The sequence below is a fragment of the Urocampus carinirostris genome, chromosome 12, assembly GCF_059441175.1.
Source record: "Urocampus carinirostris isolate Australia breed hairy pipefish chromosome 12, RoL_Ucar_1.0, whole genome shotgun sequence".
Lineage (NCBI taxonomy): Eukaryota > Metazoa > Chordata > Actinopteri > Syngnathiformes > Syngnathidae > Urocampus > Urocampus carinirostris.
This window is the reverse complement of record NC_142360.1, coordinates 28,717,791-28,743,743: the sequence shown is the minus strand read 5'-3', so window position 1 is coordinate 28,743,743 and position 25,953 is coordinate 28,717,791. Positions and strand designations below refer to the sequence as shown.

The 25,953-nt window shown below is 39.4% G+C and overlaps 1 protein-coding gene across 1 annotated transcript; it reads right to left on the bottom strand.

Annotated features, from left to right (window-relative positions):
- On the bottom strand, positions 1–25,953 carry tm4sf1 (transmembrane 4 L six family member 1). Its single transcript, XM_088350478.1, has 4 exons — positions 25,751–25,953; positions 9,905–9,973; positions 7,363–7,505; positions 1–2,408 (listed from the first exon to the last, which is right to left on the bottom strand). The coding sequence occupies exons 1-4, from the start codon at positions 25,928–25,930 to the stop codon at positions 2,210–2,212; spliced, it is 591 nt and encodes a 196-aa protein (XP_088206604.1). The 5' UTR covers positions 25,931–25,953; the 3' UTR covers positions 1–2,209.

The window sequence follows — 25,953 nt, the reverse complement described above, 5'->3', positions numbered from 1 at the left end:
TTTGTGGTTATCCCTTTAATCAGTATATAACCAACAATAATTCCATGCAGAAAATGAATTCATCACTTGAATAAGAAAATGTATTATTCTACTTAATTATATTTGCATGTATTTTTTCCTCCTACAGTGAACGTCCAAGCTGCTTCATTTTTGATTTTTTTTTTTTTATAATAAACCTCATTCATGTCGAGCAACTCAGGATCTCACAACAAAATGTTAATTAACGATGTATATGATATAACGAAACAGATGTACAATACAACATAACTACATAAATAAACACGTTTTTTTGTATTTTGTAAGGGAAAATACAACATTTTGTAAGGGCATGGAGCCCTGGAGCGCGACAGGTATGTATTCATGTTTTTAACAGTATATTACTCTTCATTAACTACAGAATTGAATAGGCATTGATGTTTAGGTACATGCTGTTAGGCTCTACCCGGCCTCCATCCACCAGAGGGCGCCTTATTCGTTTGTAATTAAGACAGGTGTGTCCAATCACACCACACTGGTCCCTAATAAGCTTTACCCCTCATAAGGACATTTTGGACAGCACTTTGTGTCGGGTAATTTTCATAATCCACCTACGTCTTCCACCATCACCCTTTTTCAGTCCATCTTAGGTTCCCAAGGTTTGTTTTTGTTATTGACTTTGATCGTTTTATTGTTGTTTATTACCTTGTTTGTTATTTTCTTTATTTTGTTCATAAATGCCATCATTTTTGAGCACCTTGCAGTACTTCCTGCTTCCTTGCATTTGGGTCCACCGCAAAATCAAAACAAACGCTTTGTTGATATTTTACATTTCTTTTGGTATGGAGCTATTTCATAGCATGGGGTTATCTGTACGCAATGTAGGCTTATATGCGAGTTTATGTGGCATATTTTGTTTTATATTTAGTTTTTTGTAAAAAGGTGAATACCGTAAATTCCGGACTATAAGCCGCTACTTTTTTCCCAAACCTTTAACCCTGCGGTTTATTCAGCGATGCGGCCAATTTATGTAATTTTTCTAACGGCCGCCAGCGGCGCTCGAGTACAAAAGGTAAGATTTAGACCGGTGGAATATATGCGCCGAGGAAGACTGCAACTTCTTAGCTTGTGCACAAATTAAATGAGCGTAGACATATCCTCATCATGCAAATTGTGAAAGGAAAGGCACATGAAGTAGCTTTCAAGCTAAAAGCAAACGAGCAGTCCAATAAAGAAGGAAACAGAGCTACTGCACGTAAAGTTCACTTTGCGAGCGTGTTGCTATCGGGTTTTTGAATAAGGGAGTGTGGGACCACGTCTATTTGACAAAGTCTCTTTCCCAGACTGGGGAAGACGACTTTGATGACGTCAGTTGTAAGGAGGATGATGAGGACGGTTTACCGTGGTTTCCACAAGTACGGTATGTTTTTTTTAACAGAGCCGTTTACTGTATTGCGAGCGTGTTGCTAGTAGCGTTTTGCTACCCTTCACAGGCACGGTTTGGGATGAAAGTTATAATATTATAATTAAAGCTTTGAAAACTCTTTCGGTGTACCGTCTTTCTTTGTAAATATGTGTAACCGATGTATAATATGGATTTGCACCTGTATATTTTTGTAATGTATTTATTTGAGACACTTATTCTGATATGTTTTGCCAATTAAAAAAGAGGGGCGGAGCAAACGCGGGCTGACGGGAAGTGGGGTAAAGGTGAGTGAGACCTGTTGTCGCGGCGGACAATAGTGGATAAATATTTTTCCCACCCTTACCTTTGGAAATATAGCCTTTTTTTCTTGGATTAGTTTCAACGGGTACCTGGACTCTGCAGGTCTGCATCAAACCTTAAGTACCGGTATCATTTTCTGTTCATTTTGCCGGCCGTGGTTTTTGAACTGTGTACTATATATTCAATTACAATCGCGGGACTCGATCGTTTGGGCTAATTTTGTGTTTGTGTCACATGTTTTAATGTGGGTGCATGCGGCTTATATACAGGTGCGGCTTGTGTAAGTACAAAATCGGTTTTCCTCTTGAAATGTGGTGGGTGCGGCTTATAATCAGGTGCGCTCCTCAGTCCGGAATTTACGGTATATTATATTGTTTCTGTTATAAACTGCACAATCCTTTCTTTAGATGAATTAAAAAAGTGGATATTTTTCGTGATTTGGGCCGCAGCTTGTCATCGAGGCTGGAATACTAGGTCCTCAAGTCGGACCGGTTGAGAACCTGTGGTCTAAGCATTCAAACTATATTCTTGCTTATAGCAACAAGGCCGAAAAACAGCATTGACCAATCCATTGGTCAATTGAAGGAAGCACAGGATAAACTCGAGCACAGCCAAGCCCAACAGAACACACAGAAGGGTCACATTCCATTCGACAATGTGGATTGGCTGAAGGCACTCGTACCACGTCTCTGACTGCAACAGATACCTGAAATGAGGAAAGAAAAATCAATAGAAATGCAACAAAAACCCCAAATGTTAAGGAGTCATTAATAAATATATGAAATACCAATGACATTAATATATGAAATACCATCCCAAGAGTAAAAAAAGACCCACCATTCCACCCTAATGACAAGCTGTGACCATTCAAGAAAAAAATCCACCGGAGACAGCCGGGAATAGCAAGTCGTTGGCCGGGACTGGAGATTAAAGGCGATATCGAGACATGTGTCTTTTATACCAATAATGAGTTAAAAATGAAATAGTTTCCTTCTCCGACTTGATTGTCGATGTCACTGCTTTCAAAGGTTGCATCCCCTTAGCTCTAAATTTCTTGGGACCCATTATTATGGGAGAAAAGGGAAATAAAACTGACAAAACCACAATAAAATGAGATGTGGTACCACCCAAACAGAATTAGGACAGCGCCGATTGACTAAACAAGAAGAGGGCAATATCCCCATCTACTGTTAAGGAGTATAATTGACCCTCTGTTAAAAATCTTATATTTCTAGCTTTTTTATAAAGTATAAAGATCTTTATTCCAAGACAATTTTTTAATGATAGTTGTTTAGGTACACAGTTATTAATTTTATGTATTTTTTAGTAAGTGTGTTTTTAGAACAATTGAAGGGGGTCGCAAATGTGCGATGTAGGCTTATATGTGAGTATATACCATATTTGAAGTCATTTTGGTTTTGTTAGTTTATTTTTGTTTTGATATAAATAAATTCTACAATCTGCTTTAAGGTACACAATTCTTTTGTTCGATAGAAATGAGAAGTGGATTTCTTTTCTTGATATCGGTCGCAACTTGTTATCAGGGTGGAATGCTGGCTCCTCAAGTTCGACCATTGAGAAGCACTGGTTTAAAGAAATACTATTAAATCAGATTAAGATGTTTTCTTAATTTTGCATTTATTTAATGGCAATGGATGGGATCTCAAGTTCCTGATAACTGAATGTTTACCTAAGCTAGTATTGCGAGTTACAGATACAGTGTCAATGAACGCAGCTGCCTAATTGGCGCCAACAGCCCGGACAGCTGATTGGTGGACACTCTCTTTTAAACCCCCGGCTTCCTCTTGGAAGCTGTCAGATCGTTGCGAACTGTTGCCTTCTGCTCAGTTAGCCTTCTCGTCCGACCCCGTTTTTGCTAAGCCTTTTCCTGCCTGATCTTTGTTACTGACCTGTTTCTGGACCTGATTACGCCCCGTTCTGCCTGCCTTCTGTTCCCGACCTTGATTACGAACTCGATATCGCCTTTAATCTCCAGTCCCGGCCAACGACTTGCTATTCCCGCCTGTCTCCGTTCCTCCTCGTCCGACACGGAAGTGTCACTCCCGCCCCGCTCGCTCCTGTTGTCCGTCAGCCATCGGATTGTGCAAGAAAGCCTTACTCTCCCTTTTTTTTTCAAATAAAAACTGAGAAAACGAGCGTTATTGAGTCCTGTGTCCGTTTCTGGTCTGTGACATACAGTGCCTCACAAAAGTATTGGCCCTCAAAAACGTTTTGTCAAATTGCCACATTTCAGGCTTTCCAGCTTCCAGTAGGTGTTGCATAAATATTGGCCCACTGTTCTCTCAGCTCAGCCAACTGTGTCCAGAACGTTCCTTGGTGACTTCTGAAAGATCCGATGTCGACCTAAATGACTAACAACAACCAGAGTGTACCTGTGTGTCATCAAGTCTCAGTTTAAATGCACTGTGATGGGCTCTGAGGTCTGTGAAAGGAGACAGACAGCATTATGAAGACCAAAGAACACCTGCGTCTCCCATAAAAAAAGCCTGTTTGGCATCCGAAAGAAGCCACACAGGAGACACAGAAAACTCATGGAACAAGGTGATCTGGTCAGATTAGACCCAAATTGAAGTTTTCGGACTGTGAAAACTCTTAAATGGAATGGTTTAAAACTAACAGTATGGAGGCGTTAGAATGGCCAAGCCAAAGTCCAGACCTTAATCCTATTGAGCATTTTTTGGAAAGATCTGGAAAATGCTGTGCACAAACAATCACCATCAAGCCTTAAGAAACTTGAGCTGTTTTTAAGGAAGAATGGGCAAATATTTCTGTTTCAAGATGTGGAAAACCTATAGAGAAATACCCAAAAGTACTTGTGACTGTGATCGTACCATAAAGACAATGTCACAGACCAGAAACGGACACAGGACCCAATAGCGCTCGTTTTCTCAGTTTTTATTAATGAAGAGGGAGATCCGGGCTTGCTTCCACGATCCGATGGCTCACGGACAAGAGGAGTGGGCGATGCGGAAGTGGCACTTCTAGCGAGGAAGTTCGGAGGTTGGCGGAAATTACAGGTCGCTGGCCGGGATTGGAGAGCAAAGAGGGTGTCGAGTTCGGAAACGAGGTCGGCAACAGGAGGCAGGTGGGTAACGGGGCAAAATAGATCGGGTAACAGGCAGGCGGAACGGGGCAAAGTCAGTTCCGGAAACAGGTTGGCAACGAAGATCAGGCAGAGAAAAGCAGGGCAGGAACATAGTCGGACGTAAGGGCTTACTGAGCTGGTGGCAACAGTTCGCATAACGATCTGACGGCTTCATCTTGGAAGCCGGGGGTTTAAAAAGAGTGCATCAGCCAATCAGCTGTCCAGGCTGTTGGCGCCAATTAAGCAGTCGCAGGTGCTCTCAATCGGTAATCATGACAGACAAAGAATTAACACAAAGGGGGGCAATATTGTTGCAACACCTACTTTTCATTGTTCTATTTATTAGCACAATATAGAATTTTATATAGATTAAGTCCTTTCACAATTGTGTCTCCCATGTTGTTGATTCTTGGAAAATATTTGAATTTTTTTTATCTATAAGTGTCCCCCCGACCCGAGTGAGGATTAATGAGCAGAAAAAGGATGGATCTATAAGATCTATAAAAATCTTGTAGGGGTCAATACTTTTACAAGATACTATTACTCTAAAAGGCAGAAAGTTTCATAGTACAAGCTCCTAGTCCAAAACAACCCAATTTATCCCAACGGAAGTTCATTATACAATTCAGGTTCACCGTTGTGACATTTTATGATGAAAACCCACAGAAAAATGTAAACAGACAGAAATGCCAGACAACCACACAGATCAATTTAATTAGGTGAGTGGTAGGTGTGTGTCTGTCTGCACTAAAAGTAAATACGTCAGTATCCTCATTTGCAGTATTTTGTGACATTTTACAAAATAACTCTGCTTGCACTTGGTTTTGAAACCATTTTTAGGACAAAAACAACGCTCAAAATGAGCCCAATGGCCTCCATTCAATCCCTAAGAACCAGTTGCAAAGCTCACCAAGGCCGCTAGGGGGCGTCTGACTTAGTAAACCAGAAATTGCTCTTAAACTATACTCCGATATAGAGTGCATTTAAAAACGGTTGAGAACATTGTCACAGAGTTTATGTTGTTCATCCAGTCAGATAATATATTTTGGTCATTCTTGCTGAACAACATGTTAATAAGGACAAACATGTAAGTAATGTTTCATGAGTATATTTTGTATTTTAAGTTTATTCAATCACATAAGAAATTGAAACACTGACAACCACCGGTGTCAAGACAATTCTTTACACCTTTAAAACCCACTAAATGTTTTTTTTTTCCTAGTTCAATCACCACAGATGTTCAATCTCACTTTTTCAGACCGATACGATACCCACTCTTTAAATTGTCAATACCAACGAATTGATTACATTCTAAAATAAAACATGTTTTCGTTCCATCCCCAAAAAGACAGATCATTTTAAATAAATATTTCAAAATCATCACATAATAATTGTCCTTTATTTTCTCAGATTCATAACAATAAAATATTAAAACAAAAAACAAAATATTGATTGAAAAAATTGGGAGAAATACATGAACTAGGATATAAATGTGCATTTAAAAAAAATACCTGCCGGTTTAGAAATTTGCACCAACCAAGTCAAATGAATTTGAGACCCCTCCTCTAATTTGGAATCTATAGGTCCTGATTGTTGAACAGCGACTAAAATACAGCTCATAATGGTCAAGAGAAGATATGTTCGATTTTGAGGAGCATTGCAACAGACTTCTTTAAAGTCATGAAGGATTTTATACATTTGACTATAAAATATTTTATACGATTGAATACAAGTTATATTTATTGAATGCAATGAAGATTTTCACTGAGTGGGCTTAAGGTCACGCTGTTCCAAATGCGGAATGTTTTGGCTGGGGAATTTTGATAACAAGACTCTGACGAAGAACGGCAGGCATTGCTTTGATAAACGCTCTGCTGTTTTGAGTTTTTTCAGACATCGAGGCGAGGGGGTGGACCCCACGTGGGGGCTTCCCTGGCACGCCCATGGGAGGAGCCGACACACCAGCTTGCGGAAAAAACGTGGGCTGAGAGAGAAGCGAGAAGATTGAGAGAGGAGGCTTGACAGAGACTCGAGCGACACTAATTCGGCTAATTCGGCCATATTCGATGGAGTTCACTTAGCTAAATTGTTTAAGAAATTAAATCTGCCCCCGTGTGGAAATGCCGGTCTCTTGGTCATCTTTTCCATCAAGAAACGAACGTGCATTGTTAGGTGAACGTAGGTTGTGTTTGGTTAATGGAGTCAGATAACTAATTCGAACAATTTGGTAACCGGTACATTTTAATATTAAATTCCTAACAGTCATTAGGTTTTAGAGGGCCTCTAATACTTGTATCTACCTCAGTGTTACCATTATTCCCCTTATAAAAAAGAATGGAATCAGCACCAGTACCAACACTGGCACAATGGTATCCCTTACAATATTAAAGGAAGAATTCTGATTCTGTTCAATAATTGGTCAAATAAATGGATACAACCTACATATGTTGAATGGCTTTTGTTTTATAAATATAATATTTTGACCAAATACTATAGTGTTATTCTGTTTTCCAAAGAAAAAGCGTATTCACTGGAGGTCCCTGCTAGTCGCTACCTTCCTCCTTTATCAGCAAAGGGGTATGACCATCCAAGAGAAGTGAAGCACTGGGGACCTTGCATCAAGGCAAGGCCCGAAATGATGAAGCAGTAACTTGCTCCTACCAGGCCCACCACAGCAGCCAACGCCGACCCGCACATCTAGAGAGCAACAAAATCATGAAATTAAAATTGTATATATGGATATACAGTATACACACTACCTTCCAAAATTTACCGGATTTTCCGCACTATAAGGCGCACCTAAAAGCCTTTATATTTTTCAAAAGCTGACCATGCGCCTTATAATACAGTGCGCCTTATATATGGATCAATATTAAGTCGCAAAGTCTTGCAACTAAGGCAAGCAGCCGCCGACTAGATTTTTCCCCTTTTTAGTCCGCGGTGTATGCTGGGATTTATATACCGGTGTTTCATTTCCTCACCAATGTGTCAATCATCATTTGAATCAGTCACTATTGGCTAAAGTTATTCGGAGGTAAAGGGGGGGGATCCTTTTTATCATTTACAGGCTCGCATAGGCTAAAGGGGCGAAACAAAGTCTGCAATTGGCCGAAAAAGATGAATGTGAATCACACGTTGGGTTGCACTACGGCATAGAGAAAACATTTTTTACTATTCTGTATTTGTAAAAATTTTACTCTCCTGGATTTACTACACTCACGGTTGTAAGAAGACCATGGTTACGTATCATGAATGAACGTGAAGGCTGCAAGAGAACTTAGGTGAGCTATGCGGCTTTATATTTTGCCGGTATCTTGTTTTAGAACGATCTTGATGTTTCTGTGATGAGTCGATTTTTAAACTAAACTCAATTCAAAGTGTTTATTGTCATACGCACAGTAAAGAACCCCGTTTCCCTGCACAATAAAATTCGTACTTCCACAAAGTTGCAGGCAAAAAATAAATTGGAAACTAAGAAATGTTTGGCATTTCTTGAATCCCAAGACTTTAACCTTCCGAATGATGGAACGATGCATTTGAGTGACATCGTACGGACACCGCATCCGCACATGTTCTCGACACATATTTGCTTCTTTGCAAGCTTTGGGAATGTTAAGGGGGGAATAAGTTGGACTGAACTATCTGACTGTTTTGTCGACGTTCCCATTGTAGCGCCCTATAATCCGGTGCGCCTTATGTATGGAAAATATAGCACCAAAAATTATTTTTTGGGGGTGCGCCCTATAACCCGGTGCGCCTCATAGTGCGGAAAATACGGTACACACACAATTATGTGTTTTCAATGAAGAAGTCATTCTCTAGTTTATTAGGTGTTCTGCTGTTCTCTGAAAGGATTAGTACACACTATTGTTGGAACTCTCAGTTTTTAGACAACATCTCCCATGGAATAGCCTTCATTTCTTTGAACAAAAATAGACTGTCGGGTTTCACGTGAAAGTTCTATTTTTCTGGCCATTCTGAAAGTTGAATCACACGAAAGTTGTTGTTTCTCATCATGGCAGGGTGTAAGATGCTAGTTGGATTAGCATACATGGTGAGGCACAATCAAGTAGCTGGGCTAGTAGAGAGCAAGGTTGGGAACCTATGACTCGTGAGCCATATATGGCCCCTTTTATGAGTACATATGGCTCAGAAATAAAATAAAAATCTTGGAAATGTCATCTATAGCGTACCAAATCTGATAAGTCCAAAGTCGAATTTACTGCACGCATAGCTGACGTGGCGCTAATAGCACAAATGGTTCGGTCCAATATATGAAGAATTTACTCCCCACTACAGTTTGCAGTGAAGGTGTCACACCAACAGACCCCGTTTTGGCTGTATGTCGCTAAGAAATCTTTTATATGGAAGTTCATTATAAATTTCAGGTTCACCTTTGAGACACTTTATGATGAAAACCCACAGAGAAATGTAAACAGACAGAAATGCCAGACAACCACACAGATCAATTTAATTGGGTGAGCGGTAAGTGTGTGTCTCTGCCTAGTGCTGTCTGCACTAAAAGTAAATACGTCAGTATCCTCATTTGCAGTATTTTGTGACATTTTACAAAATAACTCTGCTTGCACTTGGTTTTGAAACCATTTTTTAGGAAAAAAAACAACGCTCAAAATGAGCCTCAACGATCTTAAGTAATTGGAGAGGGAGACAAATTTTACGTGGTATGTTTTTATTGATATGTATGAGACCCATGTGAACGAGTGCATGAGGTGAATGAATGGATGCTTGAAAGAGGGAACACCTTTGGCATGTAATTGCATGATTTGTTTATTTTCATGTTATTTCATTATGTCTAAAAAACAAGAAAATTAGGTTCTAAGTCACAAATACTCTGCAGCTGTGCATATGACTAACATTGTGTGTGCCAAACTGATTTTGTTGCATATTTCCAGACAAAAGGACCCTTGTTTAATTCTTACGGTTGGATTAGCATTAGCATACCTCCTACCAAAGGCTGCAGTGTAATGCTGTTGGTGATACATCAGCTTAACAGGAAGGTGTTCTTTGAGAGAAATGTGAAAATGCTGTAAAAGTGGTTTGTTATTAATTAATCACGAGTTTGGTGAAGATCTTACCATCAAGCCATCATTCCAGCAACAACTGCATTTACCCAAAGTGATGAAGGATACGGCAGGAACAAGCATCTAAAAGATAACAGAAAAAAACAAGTTATCATCCATATGTTCTATGCTTGCTTTAAACTTTAAATTAATAATATCGAAAAATGTAAAATTGAAAGAAAATAATGCCCCTTTTATATTGTCTGCAAGCAAAGCAAGGGTGGTGGTCAATGTAATTTTCTTCGTGTCTGAGCGTTCACACAAAGTCGGTGAGCAACGCTTGAAACAACAGTGAGCAACGGCAATCCCAAGTGTGGCAACTAAGTCATTATCAAACATGTCCAAAACTTGACATTGTGCTGAGTTTCCGGCAACGCAAAATTATTTTTCTCTTTTGAATGAATTGACTCATGTGCGATTGCAAAGGTTGTACAGCCTACAAACGTCGTTTGTTCTTACAATTCTTTCACAAGATATGCATTTCTTTTTATTTCCTGATATATTTTGTCGCATAATATTAACATTTTGGGGGGCTTATTTCGTCGGTTGTATACAGAACTGTACTTAATCACATTTTTTAGTGGAAGTACAATGTTGGCAACAAGATTCACTTGATTTTATTGGAAATTATTTGAATGCAACACAAACTTTTTCCGTGTTTTTTTTCTACTTTTTTAAAAATTCCTTAAAAAAAATCTCATTGTGTTTATTTTTTCCGAGCTGTTACTTTTTTCTTTTTGTTCTGTATTTACTTTTTTCCTACATTTCTTTCTTTTTTTCTGGCTTTTTTTCTAAATTTTTCCTTCTTTTTTTCTCTTCCTTTTGTTTCGTTTCACTTTTCACTACTTTTTCATTTTGGTATTTTTTTCTTTTTTGTTCTATTCCCCCTTCCTTTGAGTCATTTTGTGCATAATTTTACATAATATTTGGTTATGTTGGGATTAAAGAAGCAAAAACAACCTGAAGAGCCGTTTAGTTCCTTTTAGTGAGCCGAGCCGAAGAAGCCGGTTCTCGACAAACTCTAATAACTTTACTCAACTTCGTTGTACTTCGACTCGACTTCAAAATACCGCATTTAGGACACAACGTCAGGGGAACCCGTGTATTTTTACCTTCATGCACTGTAACTTTGACTTAAGTCGCTTCTTAATTAGTAATTTTGAGCCCTGATTTTTGTGCGCTGGCTAGATTTTCTTGTGCGCTGAGAATGTGCAGGCAGTGCGCGATTGCGCACACACGCAGCTTAGAGGGAACACTGGTGGTGGTAATGTTTTAGTTGAGATCTAAGGATTTATATCTGTTTGTTTGTCTGTTTCTGTGTTTGTCAACCCGAGGAAAGGGGGAAGGAGTTTAGATATGACCACCATCTTACACAGGCAGTCAAATAGGTAATACCCCAAAAAAGTCGACTCAGAATGTTTGGTTTTGTTGACTCAGCAGACATTCCATTATCCCAGGAAGAACGACATTGAATATAACCACCATCTCTTACAGGTAGTCAGGTAGGTTACCCCAGATGTGAAAACTGCCCAAAACAGCGGCCTCTGCATTTTTCGTATTGCTGATTCAGCAGCTTTCCCAGAAAGACATTCTACTCTTGTAGGCCAGAATTGTTTTTGCCACTCATGTGAAGCTCTAATAGCGCACAGCGATTCCACTTACACTTAACTGAAGATTACTGTTATTGTTAGGGGCCCTGTAAACATTTGATTAGCTTGTCAACTCAGAGAACGAGTGCAAAAGCAACTGTAACACTATTTCCCTTTGACAAAGTACAAAAATGCCCATCCTACGATGAAAACATGTATGCTCCTGATTAAATCATGTTTAAGAAAACAGGTATTCTTTGGAATCTTGTCTTTAAATGAATGGGCGTCAGGGCCCTTGTCATGATGTAAGAAGTTGGTGTTTAACCGATGGCGGGCTGTGCATTTCACACCTAAGCCTTTGGTGATGTCCTATTGGGTGCCACTTAAATACAATACCCATCCATATACCATCATTTGCCAACAATGTCAAACTCAGTTTGGCTCTCGGGCCTTTGCAAAAAACTGAGTTTTCCACCCCCATGCTTGACAGATATATAATATAGTATATAATATAGTGCTCTTTGCATGCAATTCAGTATTTCTTCTCCTCGAAACTCCAGAAATAAAAATATATAAAAAAAAAAAATAGAAACTCCAGACTTTCTGTTCTGAGAAGATTGTCAACTCCAAATTTTTTGCTTTGTGTTTCATTTTTATGATTTTTCATTCAGCCTAGATTAGTGACCAACTCTACATATTACACTCAAGGGATCTTGTCCAAACAACGCATTTATTCACAAACAATAGGGAAAAAATATTTTTATGTTTGGCACTGAATTGGTTTATTTAACAGTTGAATGAATGAAGTATTCTCATCACTCACAGACTCACCACACTATACAAACCTACACTGCCTTCTAGTGGCCGGAGACAGCATTTGGGCTGCATCTGTTCAAAAAAATCATAACTTTTGATAGAAATGATAGAGTGATCTGTTGAACATGTCTGATTTATGGCATTACGGTTCACGAAATCCTACACAGACTGGCATTTTAATATCAATAAAACTGGACCATTAAATAAAATGAATCATCATCCATAATAATGCAAACATGCTTCTCTTGAAAGGTCCGTCTTTAAAATGGCTTTGCAAGAATATCTGCGATCAAATCTTAGTTGTCATATCCCTTGGCCACATTTTTAACACGACACATTTTTAACAATACAAACAAAAAAAAATATGATGGTTGATCTTAAGTGAGTATCCAATCACTAGACATGCCACGTTCAATGAGGCCTTCTAGCTGGCCTTAATGTCGCCATCTTAGGATCTGATTGAATATTGTAATTATCCATTAAGCTGTATGTGGCATTCTTTTACAGTGCTCAGACATCAACACTGTTGATTCTGAAGGCTTCGGGCAGATTTCATATAGGCTTACGACAAGGGCTAGCTGGCCAGCGATTGGATAAAATCTCTGACCTACTGAAAGGAGTGTTACCAAATGGATAAAATATATAATAAAAAGTAGGATGTTTCTCTGCTCAGACTTGAAAATCTCAAAAGTACTTCTGACAGGATTATTAGGCACCGATATTTGGGAATTTGACGGATATCGGTATCAGCATTTTTATTTATTCGTTATTTAGGCTCAGATCCAGCCGAGCCTTGCTCTTTCCTGCTCCTGTCTCTCTTTAAATGCTACCCACCCTGCACCTTCTGATTTGATAAGCGACTCGGGCAGAGTCTCCAAAGCAGTAATAATAGCGTTAGAGCGGCAGCTCTGCTAACTCTTCCCGACATGCCTGTGATTGTGACAAAAGACAGATGATAATATTTTAAAGAAAGATGGGGTAAAAAGTGTAGTTTGGACTTCCGGTGGCGCAATGAGGTAGACGGCAGCAAGGAAAGTAGCTCTGACAAAAATCACTAAAGAGTAATGTAATACTTGGAGAAAGACAGAAAAGGTATAAATTGTGACTCATATTAAAGACAAATTATTCAATAAAACATGGTCAAGAAGGGGAAACTTGTCGAGGAAAAGTGCGCTAACGAGAAAAAGATCGAGGGAGCAGAAGGAATGGCATCGGTCGACGAGGGACGTGACTCGGCCATCCTCCACGAAATCCGTAAATTACGGCAAGAACACACTGAAGCAGCAAGGGATAGCAAGATTGCGATGACAAGACTGGAAAAGAGCATCGAAGAACTTCTGGAGCGCACTGTGTTGCTGGAGCGGAGGGTGGAAAGCATGGAGGAGCTACATGCTAACACGGAAGAGCGAACGTCAAAACTAGAGCAATTAACAGTCTCCTTGCTCCAACAAACCACCAAACTAGCAACAAAGTGTGAGGACTTGGAGTCGAGATCACGACGGAACAACATTAGGATACATGGGATTCCCGAGGGTGCCGAGAGAAAAGACACAATCGGCTTCATAACAAACTTTATTAAATCGAACATTCCGACAACCGAGCATATGGATGTGCGCATTGAGAGGGCACACCGCTCACTGGGGAACAAGTTTCAAGGTAAAGCACTGCCACGGGCAATTATCGTACGTTTCACCGACTACATAGTGAAAGAATCCGTAATGAAAGAAGCATGGAAGCAGAAGACAACGTACGAAGGCAAGACCGTTTACTTCAACCAAGATTACACCACAGAAATCCAAAAAAAGAGGAAACAAGTAAGGGACGTTATCAAAAAGTTAAAGGAAAAGAACGTAAAGGCACAATCACCATATCCCGCCCAGCTGAAGATGTTTTTGGACTCAGGAATAAGAACATTCTCTACACTGATGGAGGCAGCAACATTGCTAAAAGAAATGGGGATCGAAGTGGAAGAGGACAACACGGAGACACTGCAAAAGATGTTGTCAAAGAACATTTGGACCACAGTGACCGGAATCGAGAGGAAGACAAGGGAACATCCCCATCATAGAAGGTGACTTACAAGCTCCTATGGAGCAAAACGAAGCCATATTCGGATTTGGGGAGAAAGAGTAAGGACCATATATGCCCTTTCTATTATAAATTCAATAAGTTAGAAGTAAGTAAAATACCAAGTAAAATTGTTATCTTTAAATTAAAACAATGTATGTATATATATTGGCATAGAGCTACTTTAAAATATTTAGTTAGTTATAACTATGGACGACGGTACAAAAGTTGTTCACGCACTGAGTGCATATTTCCAGGAGGGTAGCCACAACTCTCCAATTGGACTCTTGGAAGACATGGGTTTTTGTTTTTTGGGTGTGTTTTTTTTTTTTTTGGTGGGAAATTATGTGTGCTTGTCAATATGTTTGTTAGTAATTTGGTTTGTTTTGTCAATGGAGGTGTTAGTAATTAATGTAGTGTTTCTGTATGCTTCAAAAACCAGTGAGACTCAATACAAAGCATGAGCAATCTAAATATTGTTTCATATAATGTACATGGGCTAAACCACCCCATCAAGAGAAAAAAGATATTGAATCAACTCAAGACATTGCAGAGCTCAATAGCCTTATTACAAGAGACACATTTGACCGAGATTGAACATAAGAAGCTAAAAAGAGAATGGGTGAACCAGGTGTTCTACGCATCCTATGGTAAAAGGAGGGGAGTAGCAATTTTACTTGGAAAAGGGGTGGCGTTTAAAGTCGAAAAAGAAGTGAAGGACAATCTGGGGCGATATATAATGATTATAGGGTCAATGGCCGGTTGGGAAATATCAATAATGAATGTTTATGCACCAGTTGAGGAAAAGGGGACTTTTTTTCAAGTATTAGCTAAAGTAATAACCAACTGTGCGAAGGGAATGTTACTTATAGGAGGTGACTTTAACACTGTACAGAATTGCAAAGTGGACAAGTATCCTTCAGTACACGGAACAAATACAAAGACGTCGAGGATGTTAAATAACATAACTAAAGAATTGGGATTGATAGATCCATGGAGAGAGAAGAATCCCCAAACCAAAGACTATACTTTCTATTCAAACCCGCATGGCAGCTACTCGAGAATTGATTACTTTTACATTTCAAGACAACATATGCATACAGTAGTAGAGTGTGGTATAGAGAATATTACTATAAGTGACCATTCTCCAATTACTTTGAAATTAAGTTTAGACAATGAACCCCATTTTAGGTATTGGAGGATGAATGTATCTCTCCTCTCAGATAAAAACGTAGTACAGGAAATAAAACGGTGTATAAAAGAATATTTCCAAATCAATGACAACAATGAGGTTTCTCCAACAATATTATGGGAAGGAGGGAAAGCTGTAATAAGGGGGAAATTAATAGAAATATCGTCCCGGCTGAAACGAATACGCTTAAAGAATCAGAAGGAATTGGAGGATAAGATTAAGGAACTAGAAGAAGAACATAAAAAAACACCAAATGAATCCAGATTACAGGTATTAAAAACAACCAGAAGCAAATTAGATGAACTTTTGACAAATAAAGCAGAAGGGGCTCTGCGCTTTGTGAACCAGAGATACTATGAAATGGGCAATAGAGCCAGTCGACTGCTAGCTTTCCAACTTAAAAAGGCCCAAACAGATAGAATTATATCACAAATAAAACATCCTATCTCTAAACAATGTTTAGTAAAACCCAAAGGTATAGCAGAAGCATTTGCAGATTATTATAAAGAATTATACAAGGACTCAGAAAATGACTTAGATAACTACACGGCACAAAACTTTTTAGGAAAACTACATTTACCAACACTAGCAGGGGGGGATACATTAGAAATTATTCGCCCCATTACAAAACAGGAAATACAAGATACAATAAATAACTTAAAAATAAATAAATCACCAGGAACGGATGGATTCCCGGGGGTGTTCTACAAAAGCTTTAAGGAAGAATTAACACCAGTACTGCAGAAAGTATTTAACTATGCTCTAACAAAAGGAGATCCCCCCAAAGCATGGTCGGAAGCCATCATAACAGTCCTGCACAAAGAAGGAAAAGACCCAATATTGTGTGAAAGCTATAGACCAGTTAGTTTACTTTGTAATGATCTAAAAATTCTTACAAGCATACTGGCAAAAAGAATGCAGAAATTTATAGCGAAATTAATTAGAAATGATCAAACAGGGTTTATTCCGGGAAGGCAGGGTGCAAACAATATTAGGAGGATACTAAACATAATTACGAGCACAAAATCTAAGACCCAACCCTCGATGTTACTGAGCTTGGATGCACAAAAAGCTTTCGATAGGGTGAAATGGAGCTTCTTACATCAATCACTTATAGCTTTTGGCTTCCCTCCAATATTTGTTGAATGGGTGAAAATTATCTATAAAAATCCGAAATCTCGTCTTAGAGTAAATGGTCACTGTTCAGATTTCTTTGAAATCAAAAGAGGAGTCCGACAAGGGGATTGCTTAAGCCCACTATTGTTTGCAATAAGCATAGAACCACTCGCAGAATCAATTAGACAAAATGAGCAAATAAGGGGGATATTGGATGAAGGAGGAACAGAACATAAAATATCATTGTTTGCAGACGACCTGTTGGTAATGCTGAAGGAACCTTCGTTATCAATACCACCACTGTTGGAGAGCCTTAAAATATATGGAGAAGTAGCTGGGTATTCAAATAATGAGAGCAAATCAATAGCAATGATGATATCAGGAAAATGTCCAACAGATGTGATTGAAAGGTTTGATTTTAAATGGACAAATAAAGGGTTTAAATATTTGGGGGTGACCATTACACCACATTCCACACAGCTGTTTGATGCAAATTATGGAATGTTGATAAAAGAAATAAGGAAAGATTTGGAAAAATGGGAAATTTTGCCCTTAAGTCTTATCGGCAGGATAGAAACAATCAGAATGAACATATTACCAAGACTATTATTTCTGTTTCAATCCCTTCCAATTCTGATCCCGGCATCCACATTTAAAATGTTAAATAAGTTAATAGCAAAATTCCTTTGGCAAAACAAGAAACCTAGAATAAAATACAAAACCCTGTTAGCTCCTAAAGAAAAGGGGGGCCTAGACCTACCCAATATTAAATATTACTATTGGGCAGCTCAAATTAAAGCACTCATCTTGTGGATTACTACAGACAAAGATGCGATATGGGTGGACATGGAGCAACGATCTTGTCCAAATATGCTGGTGGAATCGTTACCATACATATCAGTCACGAGGTGGAAGAAATTAAAAATCCAGAATGAATGGATTAAGGGAACTATTAAAACTTGGTCAACAATACAAAAAAAATTAAAAATATCAAGATCTGTGAATAGGGCTACCAAAATAGCGAAAAATCCAGATTTTAAACCTGGGGGTATGGAGGTAGGGTTTCAAAAATGGGCCCAAAAAGGACTGATGTTGATTACCCAAGTATTGGAAGCACAGGCAATGAAATCATTCGAACAACTCCAACAAGAGTTTGACCTACCCAGAAATGATTTTTACAAATATTTGCAACTAAGGCATTACCTCCAGAAACACGAGGAATGGGGGAAAATATGTAAGGAGCCAACTAAGGTAGAGGAATTATTAATATCGTATACAAAAGGACAATCAATAAAGGGGGTTATATCAAAACTATATAAAGCCCTGAGAATGGATCTCAGTAATGAGGACATGGCAGTTAAGGAAAAATGGGAACAAGAAACTAATGTAGCGATAAAAGACAACGAATGGGAAAAAACATTGAAAGAGGGACACAAAATAACCAACAGCCCGACATGGAGGGAGTTTGAATGGAAAGTAAAAATGCGATTCTTCTATACACCCTCTATCACTTCAAAATATAAAAATACCTCAAATCTATGCTGGCGTAACTGTGGGGGGGTCGGTGACTTTACGCATATTTTCTGGAATTGCCCTGTAATATTAAATTTTTGGAGAAGTATCCAGAGAGAAATAAAATTAATCACGGGCTGGGAGTTGCGGTTGGACCCAAAGGCTTACGTAATAGGAATTTTGCCAGAAGAATTACTATCTGGTCAACAGAAATATATACTAAGGGTAATGCTTCTGGTAGCAAAGAAAATGATCACAGTGTCCTGGCTGAAACCACAACCTCCTGACATAAAACAATGGAGAGACAAATTAAAGCAAATGTACATTATGGAAAAAATCACTGCAAGACTTCAACTGAAACTTGACCAATTTGAAAAAAGATGGAAGCCTATCACACAAATTTTACTTGATGTCTAAACACCTCCCCCTATTTATTATGTGCGTTGTTTTTTTTTTTTTTTTTTTTTTTTTTTTTTGGGTGTATATTTTGATTTATTATTTTATATATATGTATATATATATACATATTTCTTTTTGTATGGATGTATTGTATGAACATTTATTCTTCCTTTCTATTAATAGTATTTTTTTCTTCTTTGTTTCTTCTGTTATTTATGAGTGTGTCAAGTGTATATATTTTGTGTTGATGTATGATGGAGGAATCAAACCTCTGTCAAAATTGGTGTGAGAAATAAAAAGTAAAAAAAAAAAAAAAAAGTGTAGTTTGCTAGTTTTAGGGAAGCACGTTCAGGTGGATACCGATACATTAGCTCTTATCATAACATTAGTTTGTCATTCAAACATGTGTGTTCGTGATTGGTGCAGAGCATAAAGAGCATGCTAAAGTGACAGGCTTAGTGATTCGCTGTTACTATAACATTAGTTCTTATCTGGCTCGAACACAAGAGTGCCCACACTTTTCAACTTGCCAGTTTCGTTGAAATTTCAATGCACTTTTTGTTTTAAGTTAATTTAAATCAGGTTGGTTGTAGTGAGATTGCTATTTATTTATTGTAAAAAAAATCAGGGCGCTATTTTAGTTTTTCTCTATCTGAACAAGTTGCTGATAAGCCTAATTTTTTTTTTTCACTGTTTGTTTATCGGTTTAGGTGAAAAATTATTCACGTCAGTTGTTTTAATATTCTATTTTTTACCGTTACAGATTTCAGATGGCTATTAAAGTTTTAATTGGAATAATAAAAAAATTCTTTGTGTCTTTTCGCAATATTGAAAATTCCTTACGCCAATTATTTAGCTTTTACAGCAAATATCGCTCCAAATGTCGATTATCGACCTCCTTTTGATTCTCATAATCGGTATTGGCCCTGAAAAACTCTTATCGGTCAATCCTTACTACTTGTTCCATCCTCCCAACATTGTATCACTAGTGCAAATTGAAAATGCAGCTTTTTGTACATGCATGAAATCAGTTGTGTGCAATCATCGCTATTTCCTACATCATTAGTTGTGATGTTGGTCCGCCTTTCACTTCAGCGTGCTCTTTATGCTCTCCACCAATCACAAACACACATGTTTGATTGACAAACTAATGTTATGATAAGAGCTAATATATCAGTATGCTCTCAGACGGTGAGGTACCGTAAATTCCGGACTATAAGCCGCTACTTTTTTCCCAAACTTTCAACCCTGCGGCTTATTCAGTGATGCGGCCAATTTATGTCATTTTTCTAACGGCCGCCAGCGGCGCTCGAGTACAAAAGGTAAGATTTAGACCGGTGGAATATATGCGCCGAGGAAGACTGCAACTTCTTGGCTTGTGCATAAATTAAATTAGCGTAAATATACCCTCATCATGCAAAATGCAAAAAGAAAGGCACATGACGCAGCTTTCAGCTAAAAGCAATCGAACAGTCAGATAAAGAAGGAAACAGAGCTACTGCACGTAATCAGGAGTGGATGAGAGTTCCAGCGACAGTGACAGCGCAAGTGAGACTGCGGGAGCATGGGACGACGTCTATATGACAAAGTTTCTTTCCGACACTGAAGAAGACGACTTTGATGGCTTCAGTTCTAAGGAGGAAGATGAGCACGGTTTGCCGTGATTTTTACAAGTACGGTATGTTTTTTACCAGACCCGTTTACTGTGTTGCGAGCGTGTTGCTACCATTAACTGCCCTGTCACAGGCACCGTTTGGGATGAAAGTTATATTATTATTATTATTAAAGCTTTGAAAACTCTCTCGGTGTACCATCTTTCTTTGTAAATATGTGTAACCCATGTATAATATGTATTTGCAACTGTATATTTTTGTAATGTATTTATTTGTATTTATTTTAGACACTTATTCTGATATGTTTTGCACGGGCGAATGAAAAAGAAGGGGCGGAACAAACGCGGGGTGACGGGAAGTGGGGTAAAGGTGAGGAACAGACACCTGTTTGTGGATGCGGCGGACAATAGTGGATATATATTTTTCCCACCCTTACCTTTGGAAATATACACTTTTTTCCTTGGATTACTTTCAACAGGACCCGGACTCTGCAGGTCTGCATCAAACCTTAAGTACCGGTATCATTTTTCCGTTCATTTTGCCGGCTGTGATTTTTGGACTGTGTACTTTAATGAAGGACATTTAGTTTCAATCGCGGGACTCGAAGCCGGATTTGGGTTAATTTTGTGTTTGTGTTACATTTTTTAATGTGAGCGCATGCGGCTTATATACAGGTGCGGCTTGTGTAAGTACAAAATCGGTTTTCCTCTTAAAATGTGGTGGGTGTGGCTTATAATCAGGTGCGCTCTATAGTCCGGAATTTACGGTAGTCATCTCTAAGCAAGTTTGATCCTTGGGGGCTTTTAATGAAGGTCTACTCTGCAGATTTTGTCTCTCGCAGGGGGTTGTGGTCCCCATTAACTGCAAAAACCCAGGGATCTCTGTATCATCAACTGGCAAGTATATACAGTAAAAAGCTAGAGCAGACCCTGCTAGAGCTGATTGGCGCACCCTGTACATTTAAATCCCCAGCTTCCGGTAACACTTTGTCTGATTGTACTCATGCTACCTGTTGCCTTCAGCTCAGTAAGCCCGTACCTCTGACTCTTTGCCTGCTCCCTGTTTTCTTCTGATTGATCTCCGTTGCCGACCCATTTCTGTAATCTGCCCTGCCCGTCTGACTCCTGAACTCTTTTCCGAACACTACGATTACGCCTGTCCGCGACCATTTCCGCCAAGCCTTCACCCGCCTGTGAAGCTCCGTCAATCCGCCAACCAACGGATGGAAGACTCCCACCTTGTCATTTCCTTCCTTTCAATAAAACCAAGAAACGAGCGCAAGTGATCTCAGTCTTCCTTTTGTCCTGTCTGACACTGTCTGACAATGGGAGGACAAGGAATTGTACAGATTCCAGGCAGAAGAAGAGGCGGAAGAGGTGTCAGGCGGCCTAGTGGAGGATATGGGAGGCGAGACTTGAGTACCCACTGCTTTATCATAATCAGGGAATGGTTTGGAAACCACTACCGAATGGTAATGGAGTTTCTTCCACCATCCTCCCCATTCCTCAATCCCAGGGGGGAAATGAAATCTGCACATGGCAGATGGCAAGTGGAGAATCGCCAATCTCACACTCAGATGACTCTTCTGGATGCCATGAATGCAGCATGCAGTGACGTCACAGCAGATGCCTGTGGAGGCTGGCTAAAGCATTACAGAAGATTCTTTCTAAGCAGTAGAGCAAGGGTCTTGAACATTTTTGACCCAAAGAGTCATAAAAGCAAAAATAGTTTGATCTATTTCTGGAGAGAGCCACACCATATATTTGAAAACAAAATTCACCAACACTGCCAAACCCGCTCGCCAGACAAAAGCTAATTACCGTAAATTCCGGACTATAAGCCGCTACTTTTTTCCCAAACTTTCAACCCTGCGGCTTATTCAGTGATGCGGCCAATTTTTGTAATTTTTCCAACGGCCCCCAGCGGCGCTCGAGTACGAAGGGTAAGATTTCGACTGCAACTTCTTAGCTTGTGCACAAATTAAATTGGCGTAGACATTTCCTCATCATGCAAATTGCAAAAATAAAGGCACATGATGCAACTTTCAAGTTAAACGCAATCGAGCAATCCGACATAGAAGTAAACAGAGCTACCGCACGTAAACTTTACTTTGTTTTTGAATAAGGGAGCGTGGGACGGCGTCTATATGACAAAGTTTCTTTCCAATACTGAAGGAGGACGACTTTGGTGACGTAAGTTATAAGGAGGAAGGTGAGGACGGTTTACCGTGCTTACTACAAATACGGTATGTTTTCTTAACAGAGATTTTTACTGTGTTGCGAGCGTGTTGCTAGTAGCGTTTTGCTACCCTTCACAGGCACGGTTTGGGATGAAAGTTATAATGTTATTATTAAAGCTTTGAAAACTCTCTCTGTGGGCAGCACGGCGGCGCAGTGGTTAGCGCTTGTGCGGCACAGTTCATGTCATGGGAACCTGTCGTGGGTTCAAATCCAGCTCCAGACTTCCTGTGCGGAGTTTGTATGTTCTCCCCGTGCTTGCGTGGGTTTCCTCCGGGAACTCCGGTTTCCTCCCACGTTCCAAAAACATGCATTTCAGGTGAATTGGCCGGTCCAAATTGTCCCTAGGTGTGAATGAGCGAATGAGTTGTCTGTCCCCGTGTGCCCTGCGATTGGCTGGCAACCAGTTCAGGGTGTCCCCTGCCCACTGCCCGGAGATGGCTGGGATGGGCTCCAGCCCCCCCGCGACCCTAATGAGGATAAGCTGTACGGCTAATGAGATGAGATGAGATGAAACTCTCTCTGTGTACCGTCTTTCTTTGTAAATATGTGTAACCATGTATAATATGTATTTGCAACTGTATATTTTTGTCATGTATTTATTTTAGAAACTTATTCTGATATGTTTTGTACGAGCAAATGAGAAAGAAGGGGCGGGGCAAACGCGGGCTCACGGGAAGTGGAGTAAAGGTGAGACGTGATAGTGGACACGGCCGACAATAGTGGATATATATTTTTCTCACTCTTACCTTTGGAAATATACACTTTTTTCCTTGGATTACTGTCAATGGGCACCCGGACTCTGCAGGGCTGCAATTAATATTAAGTACCGGTATCATTTCCCGTTCAATTTGCCGGCTGTGTTTATTGGACTTTATCGGGTATGGATTAATTTCGTTTTTGAATTGTGTTTTTTCAATGTGGGCGCAGGCGGCTAATATACAGGTGCGGCTTGTTTATGTACAAAATCGGTTTTCCCCCCGAAATGTGGTGGGTGCGGCTTATAATCAGGTGCGCTCTATAGTCCGGAATTTACGGTAAGCGGAATTTATTTCACTGTGTGAGGTTAGATGATTGGATCAAAACTATGAAAAATTGATAATGCCAGAGAATGTCTCCCATATCAATATAATTATCCATTTAAAATTTGTCGGCATCCCACAGTTACTTAAGAGTGTTGAGGCTCCTTTTGACTGCCATTTTTGTCCTAAATAATGGTTACAAAACAAGGTGGAAGCAAAGTTCTTTTGTAAAAATGTCACAAAATACTGCAAACGAGAAGGATATTGTCATATATACCACTGAGCAAAGGAAAGAGTGCGCGCGCCCTGTGTATTGCGCCGCCCATTCCTAGTTCTCTCCCAATGAAATTGTTCCCTTTTGGGTATTTAAAGTTTGTCTATAGCTTTTTCAACATACAGTGTCTCAACAATGATTGTTAAATAAGCGTCCTTATAAAGGGGGATTTAGAGATTTACTGCCGAAACAGTTGGTGTTGCATATTGACTGTAAATTTTAGTAAAATTGTGTCCTGTATATCAGGGGTGTCAAACAGGCAGCCCGTGGGCCGGATCAGGCCCGCTAAGAGATTGAATCTAGCCCACGAGACAACGCTCAGAGAAGCGAAAGAGAAAAACGAGCTGCAGGTTGAAATATGTCCACTTGATGTTGCCAAAGCCAGGCGCCTCTCACAAACGATGTACTTGTATTTCTTTCTCTCTTTCTATCTCTTTCTTCCTCCCTTTCCCTCTTTCTCTCTGTCTACCTCCCTCCCCCCATTTTGTCTCACTCTCTAGCTCTCTCTTTCAGTCTATTTCTTTGTTCCTCTATGTCTCTTTCTCGCTCTGTGTCTTTTACCTTCTTATGTTTTCTCTTCATTATTTCCTTTTCTCTCTTTCTTGCCTTCTCTTCTCTCTCTTTCTATTTCTCTTTGGATTTCTTTCTTTCTCTCTCTTTCTTCCCCCTCTCACTATTTCTCTATCTCTTCTGTTTCTCACTTTCTCTCTCTTTTCTCTCTCTCTCTTTCTTTGTCCCATCCCATCTTTTTCTCTCCCTCTCTTTCTTTTATTTATTTCTCTCTCTTTTTCTTTTGCTCTAATCTACTAGCCCGGCCCCCAAGAGAATGTTTGTTCTATCGTGTGGCCCCCGAGTTAAATGACACCCCTGCTGTATATGCTGGCTCACAAGCCGTATAGCAAGAGAGGACATCCGTTGTGACGTGGATGAAAATTTGTGGAACAACAGAGAAGTATGTAAAGATTTGTAGAATGTGGGTTAGTTGAAGAGTTGTGCCAATTGTCTTATGTTCATAATCATAATTCCTTGTTTTATAACCTTATCTTCTCTGTTCCTTTATCTTTATATTTATCTTCTTGGCTTTTTTTTTTACCTCACTGTGAATGTGTGAATCTGGAGTGTCATGCCCAAATTCGTTTTCACAATATGTTAACCCATTTTGTAACAATGACAATAAAGGTCTATTCTATTCTATTCTATTCTATTCTATTCTATTCTATTCTATAATTTCCTTCCTTTAATGTTCAGTGCCATCTTTTGCAATGGCGAAGTCTGTCATTAAATTGTAAAAACAAGGGGGTAAACTGAGTCTTCTTCAGTCTCTTGCAATCAATCTCCCACACTTAGACATGTCATCCAAATTTATGTAAACCATTTTTTCTTTTATTAGCATATTTGGTATTGGAGTAATCCAAAAGTAATTGAAAGTAATCCAGTTAAAGTAACCCTACCCAACCCTGGGCAAAACTAACCTAAAATGCGACAGAAACAAAATGAAAATAAATCCAAACAGCTTGCCAACATCATTTTTGCCGTTCCGTGTATTCCATTACTCCCCAAGCCTGCACAAAATTTAGTCATTTTATTCATATTTAGTTTCTTTTGTCTTTTTTTTTTCTTTTGTCCAGTTAAAGTAACCCTACCCAACCCTGGTTTTGCCGGAGATCAAAGAGATCAAAGCCAGGAGAGAAAGCTTACCACGTGTTGTGAGTCATCATTCTATTCATATTTAGTTTCTTTTGTCTTTTATTTGCATATTTGGTATTGGAGTCATCCAAAAGAAATTGAAAGTAATCCAGTTAAAGTAACCCTACCCAACCCTGGTTAATTCATTGTTCAGGTAATCGCCAACACTGGTTGAGTTTGTAAAAATAGCATGTGTGATGCTAATAAAGGCTAATAGTGAAAAACTAAGCTAAAAATTTGGGGTTGACGTTTTGAGCCAAACTGAGTTCGGCATCCCTACATCATTTGGACGACGACTTGAAAATAACTGGTTTCTATTGTTGTTTTTCTGCACTTACCAGCAATCCTCCACCACCCAGTCCACCAAAGTACCAGATGTAGTTGGTCAGGCGCCCCTGCTGAATATATGTCATTTCGCCCATAGGAAACAAGAGGAGCAGGTTGGCCAGAATACAAAAAAGGACCAGAGGTAACAGAGCAAGGCCCAAAGACCGAGCAAAACCCACCGAACAACACATCGGTCCGCTAAAATATTGAAAAA

What these genes read in the sequence shown, in the direction of transcription:
- tm4sf1 (XM_088350478.1), bottom strand. Translation starts at nt 25,930, where the DNA reads ATGTGTTGTTCGGTGGGTTTTGCTCGGTCTTTGGGCCTTGCTCTGTTA. An exon ending in GCTGGAATGATGGCTTGATG is followed by an intron (nt 7,506 to 9,904) that starts GTAAGATCTTCA and finishes GTTGCTCTCTAG; the next exon opens with ATGTGCGGGTCGGCGTTGGC. An exon ending in TTTGCTGATAAAGGAGGAAG is followed by an intron (nt 2,409 to 7,362) that starts GTAGCGACTAGC and finishes TCCTCATTTCAG; the next exon opens with GTATCTGTTGCAGTCAGAGA.